We start from the raw sequence: 8,233 nt of genomic DNA, 5'->3' as shown, positions 1-8,233 counted from the left end.
TACGCCCTCTGAGCGCTCCGGGGAGCCGTGGAGAGCCAGGTTGGGTGAGCTGTTCTGTCGCCGCAGCTGCAAGCGTCTCAGCACCTCCTGCTTGATGTCCTCGGGGCTGGTGATGCGCTGCACACACAGCGGTCTGCAGTGAACCGCCGCGGGGTTCGCGCGAGGGCCTCCGTCCCGATCGCACGGCACCTGGACAGGCGCGGCTCCGGGGGTCACCTGGGGTCGCAGCGGGTGGGGCTTCAGAGGCTCGGCCGCCGACCTGGCACTCTGGAGGCGGAGCTTATCCCTCAAGCCCTTCCTAGCCTCCCATTCGTCCGCTCCGCCGGGGAACAGCCACTGAGGGAAGAGGGGCAGGTCCGTCCTGGGTAGGCACCGCCGGGGGTAGAACGCCAGGCTCTCTGGGTTGGGCATTACCCCGTAATACCCCGCCTTGGATCCGTCTGGGGCCCCGTCACACCAGTGGCTAGTGGCGGTGCAGCGGAATATGAACTCACTGTCCACACTCCTATAGGGGATGCCTCCCAGAGTATATAGACCCGGTTCTGCCACATTGTTCCAGTTGAGGTTCTCCATGCTCCTGTAGGGCCTGCTACCACCGCTTCCGGTGTGGATGCAGGCTCCCGGGTCCTCGCCCCGACCCGGCCCCTGGCTCTGAGGGCCCTGCCTGGGGGCGGGGCAGTACCGCAGCCCCAGGTTGGTGAGCAGGGTGCTGCTGTTGCACCTGGACATGAGCGGGAAGGGAGCCCCCTGGAGGCCGGGGTGGTACGGGGGAACACCGGCTCCATGCTGGGGGAAGGAGGACAGGGGGTTAGGGGAGAGGGGGAGGTCAGCGATGCAGGGCTCCAGGTCCATGGCGGGGGTGGGGGGGTAGTCACATGGCGGCGGGGGCTTCACGTCTGGCATGGCCACCGGCCCTCGGACACGCAGGCGGCAGGCGGGGGGATGCGCAGCCTGGTGGGTTTGCACAGAGAGGACATACAGAGATAAGATAACAGGGAAGCATGTACACTCTGAGCCCAACCGATGGCAGATTTTTGGGTCCGATGCCAATGCGATTGTGGAGTGGATTCTACCAATATTTTGTCCAAAAGTGCAAAATTTTCAAATACATTTAAAAACTTGGATTTGATTAAAATTGCAATTTAAAAATTGCAAAAAAGGATAAGAAAATACACATAGGTGAACTTTATTTTATTTTAACCACTTACACGCCCTATTCAAAAAAGGATATACATTTGGGGGTCCTTGACATGGAAATGTTTGAGTACCACTGATCTAGAAGATAATTAGTGCCTTGTGTTGAGTTGCTCTTGTACGCATGCAGTACTGCAGACACAAATTGTATGAACAGAACCACGCAGCAAGTATAATCAGGCCTTCACACACGCATTGTCTCTCTCTGTTTCACTGTCTATAATGAGCACACACTTGATCCTCAGTGGAGACTTTGTATCCCAGCTTTGGCCATGTGACTGACTGTCTGTGGCCTTAATGCCACGGGGACAGTGGTGCAGTCCAAACGGATATTGGATAACCGCGGTGCCGGGCACGGTGGCATTGTCCCTGATGCGTGGTTCCTTAACTTGAATAATCACATTCATTTTCTATAAATGGCTCCCTCGCTGTTTTTCCTCTGTCTCTGCAGCAAAGAATGATAAGAGGGGATTATTACTGTCCTTGTCAGGCTATTAAAACACGAGATTGAGAGAGGGAGATAAAGATGGACGGAAGGGGCGGGGAGGGGGGGGGGGGGGGTAAAATACATGGCTGACAGAGAGAACTAAAGTGAACTGTGGCAGGGAGAGATCTTAGGCAAGAGAGAGCGAGGGCCAAATAGAGGCAGAGAGAGAAAGACAGGCAGAGAGAGAGAGAGAGAGAGAGAGAGAGGAAGAGAGAAGAGAGATCCACACCATAGACTCCGGCCGCTCCACTGAATGGACTTCTTCATAATGTCTTTCAGTCTTCAGTCTGATATAAGGCTATAGGAGAAGATAGTATATACTGTATAAGATGATTATAACTCTAAGAGAAAGCTGTTAGTTGAGGGGACAGTAATGAAGATAACCACTTGGCTGTTAGCCCACGGCTGGCGCTGACTCTTCCTTGCTTTGACTAATCAGACAGGAGTCATAGATTAGTTGGGAACTGGGCAGCCAGCGAGCCAGGCACCACTATACTCTACCTCGCTCCCTCTCTCGTTTTCTCGATGTAATAATTGAGCTACAAATAGCGTGTACAGCGTTGGAGTCAGGGGTCATAACTACACCCATGACTATGACTTCTGAAGCAGAGCGCCCAAGGGCTTTGTTCCTGATACATTCAATGAATAATAAGCCAAATCATTTTTCACTTAACCCAGTAAGACCTGTAGCCGATTCTACAAATGTTTTCTAAATCCCAACAGTATTCTGAAAAATTGTGTCAGTGGTGCTCAAACTTTTTCATGTCAAGGACCCCCAAAATGAAATGTATTTGGCCGCCGACCCCTATCTCAAAATATTTTGTTCCAGGGACCCCCAGAAGCAAAGATTTGAGTTAAAAGTGCTCGCTTTAAAAATATATATATTCAAAGATTTTCATACATTTTTATGATTTTTCAAAAATAGCAGATCTACAAGCTCGTAACACGGCACCGAGGTGCCGCGCTACGAGCTTGTAGATCTGCTATTTTTGAATAGCCAAAGAAATCTTAAAATGACACACAGATGCGTTCACGGTCTTAAAGGGTTAATGCTCGAAGCGGGCATCGCTTAGCTGCTGTTCGGCCGTAGTGGACGTATCTATGTCTTGGGCGGAAGGTGAGTCCAATAGTGGACTTTTCCCTCTCTACACCCGATATTTTCCCTCTACACCAGATCTCCTCCGCTGAAAATAGCCACGCTTGTAGATCTGCTATTTTAAGGTGAATGTCTGCCGATTTTTGCAGAATGTTCGCCTATTATGACATGCCCAGAATAGGGATGCTAGGGTTCATGTGGTTAAGAACTGGCAATGTGAAAAAGCCCACCGTCCTTGAGTCTCATTTGATTGTGAGACGGAATGAGCAGCTTGCAAAAACAGAGAACCACCTATATATACAGTATATATACAGTATATCTGGAGCAAAATCCTTTCCGTTTAACTGTAGCTTGTAGATTGTCAGTCTGTCATGGTAATATAGGCCAACAAACACCTTTTTGTCCCGTTTCGGGTGCAAGCGTATGTGCGCGCGTGTGTGCGTGCGTGTGTGCGTGCGTGCGTGCGTGCGTGTGTGCGTGCGTGCGTGCGTGCGTGCGTGTGTGCGTGCGTGCGTGCGTGCGTGTGTGCGTGCGTGCGTACGTACAGTACGTGCGTGCATGCATGGCTGCGTGTTTGTTTGCACACCACTTTGATGGGATAAAAAGTGCTGACTTGTGAATCGTACGCTTCATTAGCATGAGGAGTGCTTGTCTAATAAGTGGACAGTATGTCACTCTGTGTGTGTGTGTGTGTGTGTGTGTGTGTGTGTGTGTGTGTGTGTGTGTGTGTGTGTGTGTGTGTGTGTGTGTGTGTGTGTGTGTGTGTGTGTGTGTGTGTACGTGCGTGCGTGCGTGTGTGTTTGCATGTTGTTTAGTATTCGACCTCTCCTTCTGCCAGGCTTCCCAACATCACTATCTCTCTCACACACTCTCTCGCTCTTCTCTCTCTCTCTCTCTCTCTCTATCTCTCTCCTCTCTCTCTCTTTCTATCCCTTCTCTCTCTCTTTCTCTCTCTCTCTCTGATTGAATTATGGCTGATTGTAAAGGTTTGTGGAGGTCTGTTCTCCATTGCTACTAGCAGTAAGCAGGGATAAGTCATCCCCATTAACTCCACAGTAAATCAGCCTCAGCGTCCCAGCATGCACAGAGGCTGATCTCTACAGAAAATGATGGCGGAGTCAGCGGACTGGACAGAGGGAAAATTGAGAAATAAATCATTATTAGAAAATACTATATCTTGCGTGTGTATCTGTGTGCCTGTGCATACAGTATCCGTTTGTAAGGATGTCTATGTGTATGCATATGAATGTATGTGTATGTGCGCAAGAGTGCATATGTTTGTGTTTTTGTGTACACGTGTTACTTGTGTGTGTATGTGAGATTTTGTCTGTAAAATGTGTGTATGAGCTAGTGTTAATTTTGACAGCATATTTTGCATAACATTTCATTTAGTTTTAGTCCTATTTTAGTCAGCTGATTTTTTTTTGTTTTAGTCGACTAAATCTATATATCATAAGATTTTAGTCGACTGAATTTACAGTTGATTTTGTCGTCAAAAATGTATTTTGGGGGGCCTCGATGGCTTCGCAATGGCTGAATTTACACTTGGTTGCATGCTGAAAATAGCCGATCTACAAGCTCACAACACATCGCAGCGCGACGCGTTGTGAACTTGTAGATTTGCTATTTTCAGAGCGCAACACCCGAGTGCAACCAAACATAAAATGACTAGTCCCCCCCCAACATTTTAGTCTAGTTTTTATATGTTGACAAAATTGTCAATATATATATATATATATATATATATATATATATATATATATATATTTAGTCTTAATTTTAGTCAGGATAGCTTAGATTTTATTTAGTTAAGTAAAAAAAAAATGGTCATAGTTTTAATCGACAAAAGGAACACTGGTATGAGCATGTATGATGAGAGTGTCTGTGAGTGTGCACATATTTGTGTGCATATTTACATGTTTGTTTATATGTGTCTATTTGTGCCAGCATGTATTTTCCTCTCTCCAGCTCAAGGGAGTTTAGCTAACAGCAAGCAGCATCCTATCCCTGGGATCAGATTTGGAAACAAATCCTCCTCTCTCAGCCACCCAGGTACCGCTTCTCCTGGCAGCGTGTCAGCCTATGCTCCAGTCTAAACTTACCCCATTTTAATCAAGCCCTGGGGCCCTCTAACGGTGCTGCTTTCATTGGCTCCAGTCCCAAATGCCCGGTCTTCCTCCTCTCCCCCTCAGAGCAGAGATATGTCTGGAGCGTAACCACAGATCCAGACAGATGTGGCCCCGAGCTGGAAGGAGAGAAAAGCACAAACATAGATCGATGAGAAGTGTTCCTTAAAGACCAGTCTGGATCTTAAGGAGGAGGATAAGTGGGAAAGTTTGCTCTGGTGAGCATTGCTGGTCTTTGTTGTGATGTACTGTATATGTATGGATGGATGTATGTGTATGTATGGATGTATGGATGTATGGATGTATGGATGGATGACTGTATGGATGGATGGATAGATGATAGATACATTATCTAGCTATCATTCATACAGATAGAGATGAAAACACACTATAACTCGGAAGAGAGCGCAAGAGAGAGGGAGGGAGATTGTGACTTTGATAACAGAGGGATTTGATACTGTAAAACAAGCCGTGGCCTCAGCTTGCAGATTGAATTAGACGTAAGTCAATTACATAATTAAAGTTGATATCTCGATCAGGAGAGTAACAGATTACATACACCTTGCCAAAAGCCTATCACTGTTTGGACATTTTTTTCCATCACTGCACTCTGTGCGTGAGTGCAAGCAAGTGTGTGTGTGTGTGTGTGTGTGTGTGTGTGTGTGTGTGTGTGTGTGTGTGTGTGTGTGTGTGTGTGTGTGTGTGTGTGTGTGTGTGTGTGTGTGTGTGTGTGTGCGTGTGCGTGCGCGTGCGTTTGTGAGAAAAGGTCATGTGTTGCTACAAACAGCCTGAGGATACACATTGAACGAATCTTATGAGCAACATCAGACCCAGCACCAGTCAGTCCTACATTATATGAACTACGATCATTACGTTCAACCCAGGGGGCCAAGACAATGAACAAGAACACTAACAGCAGCAACACTGTTCAAGAGAGAAATGTACTGAACCCCTTGGATTAATTCTAGAAGATTTGACAATTTTCAACCCTCCTGGCTGACCTTCATCATCTTCTTCTTCACCACAGCCTCACAGATTATAATAAATGATTTAATTATAAATCTGGTACTAAATAAATCAATAACAAAGACAATTATAAGGAGGACTCCAGGTTCAATAACAAACAGTTATTGACTTACATGCAGGAATCTTCATTCCACAGAAAAAGAATCATCCTCACCTGGTTTTATCCTGCAAAAGCATCCATCCGCTGGCTAGACCAACATCTTCAGTCACAGTCCCTTACATACAGTACATACAGTACATACGTTCATCAAACCAACTAACTGACGTCATCCATGATGCTGGCTCCCCCTGTGACAAGACCCTGTGTGGGATGGGGGAGTGCTGAGGCCGCATCCCTCCCTGTCTGTGACAAGCCCCTGTCACAGACAAGTGCCCTGGTCTCCCACCCCCCCAAGCCCCCAGAGAGGTCTGACATGATTGAGACTGTGGTCGCACCTCTTTTCCCATGCATCTGATCTCGTTTTATAATTGCACCGATGCTCACTTTGTGAGTTGACAAATTGCATTTATATGTAGTATATCTTTTTTTTAAGCATTTAGTGTCAAATCTGATAAACGAGGAAGCCTCCTCCATATTTCCGTGTCGTCGGTGTAGCAAACACGCTGGCTTGATCTTGCACTGTAGTACAGTAGAGATCTATCTTTGGGACTAACAACTCAGTGCATAAGGAAAAGCCTCCTCCCTTTCGGCCTTCTCACACACAGAATAACCATCTGACCATCTAACCATCAATCCTACTGAAAATGCAAAGACTTTCAGAAAAGAGGGGGAATTGTGTATGGCCAGCGAAGTGTCCCTTTTTTATCCGGAGAGTGTGTAAATCAGGGAACCAATCCCCAACTGTTCCAGCCCATTTCATCTGTTATCCCCTTGTGGGCACTTCACACCCACTGCAGGTGCAGCTATACAGTAGAGACCTGACTCGCAAGTGCTTGGATATTGTGCCTGAAAAATAAGGCAGCCTAAACTGTAAAATCCTGAGTGTTAATCTGAGTTACAAAATGATAAATTACCACTGAAGATATTACTGTGTCATTCATTATAGACAGTCATTGGGCTGTGTTCGTGTACTGTATGTTTATCTCTTCGCTGTTTGTGTTTGCGTCGTCAGGATTTGTATTTCTGTTCCTTGCTTAGAAGTGTGCTTCTACTTATCTTTGAAGTAATGGTCTTGTGTTTCCTGTCTTTCATTGTAGCTGTTACCTGTCTTGTCTCTCCACCTTGTGACTATTGTTCATTTGTGTCCCGTTTGACCCAGCCAATCGCTGTGTTGATTGTCATTGAGTTCACCTGTGTCTTGTTAGTTCCCAGTGTATTTATACCTGTCTGTTTACTTAAACTTAAAGGAGAGATCCGGACATTTTAAGTGTTATCTTTGATGTGTCGCTAATCACTCACCATCATTGAAATGGACGTTGAGTTATTCCAGAGAGTCCCCTGTCGTGCAGTCTGGCGACCCCCTCCGTGGCATAATGGGAGCCCGTGTAAGAGTGAAAATCGTCTATTATAATGCAAAGTTGTTTTTTTCTCTACTACTGCTCATTGTGGAGTCTCATGATACTCAAACATGCACTGAAAGTCGCACACGAGCTATCGTTCGTGCAGAACTAGACAACGCTGGTTGCTTGTTTCTTCCACAGACGCCAGGTTCTGTGTTGCTGGTTTTGCTCATATGCAAGTTCTAGTTTAACCTGAGGCCCATTCTTATTATGTCCCCTAAATCCTAACAGTTTTCTGAAAAACGTATGTTTCTATATCAGTGGTTCTCAAACCTCTTCATGTGACCCCCAAAATTATATGTATTTTGCCGCCGACTCCCATCTCAAAATATTTTGTTCCAGGGACCCCCATAAGCCGCGCAAAGAGCTTGTATATCTGCTATTTTTGAATATCCAAAGTGTAAAATAATGCTTTTTAGGTCAAATCAAAATGACACAGATGCGTTCCAAGTCTTAAAGGGTTAATAAACTACAGTATATCTTCCACATCAAGATTTTGTATTCCTTGCATTTGGGTTCAGTTAGAAAGAAATCCTTGACAGATTGGGTACGCTGGGTGCATGCACACGTTTGCGTACATGCGTCCCAGCAGGGTGTCTTCTTACAGATCTAGTAGACACAGACAAAGTGATAATAACCTGCTTCCATGCTTCTCACACCTCAAGTGCTCCACACAGGCATGGATCCTCACACCTCCCATCTGTCTGGGGGCAGCTGCTTATGTGTGTGTGTGTGTGTGTGAGCGTGCGTGCGTGCGTGCGTGTGGGTGTGTGTGTGTGAGACTGTCAATCTTATCCACGTCTG

At 46.3% G+C, this 8,233-nt stretch overlaps 1 protein-coding gene across 1 annotated transcript in view; it reads right to left on the bottom strand.

Annotated features, from left to right (window-relative positions):
* The window catches only part of arhgef49 (Rho guanine nucleotide exchange factor 49), a 20,778-nt gene extending 20,045 nt beyond the window's left edge, over positions 1-733 (bottom strand). Inside the window, exon 1 of the mRNA XM_080412225.1 lies at positions 1-733. This exon is cut by the window's left edge and continues 310 nt beyond it. Within this exon, the coding sequence (XP_080268351.1) occupies positions 1-729 (729 nt within the window). The 5' untranslated portion in view covers positions 730-733.
* Between the last annotated feature and the right edge of the window lie 7,500 nt (positions 734-8,233).

Source organism: Gymnoscopelus braueri (genome assembly GCF_963280865.1).
Source record: "Gymnoscopelus braueri genome assembly, chromosome: 18".
Taxonomy (NCBI): Eukaryota; Metazoa; Chordata; class Actinopteri; order Myctophiformes; family Myctophidae; genus Gymnoscopelus; species Gymnoscopelus braueri.
This window is presented reverse-complemented; position numbering and strand designations above follow the sequence as displayed.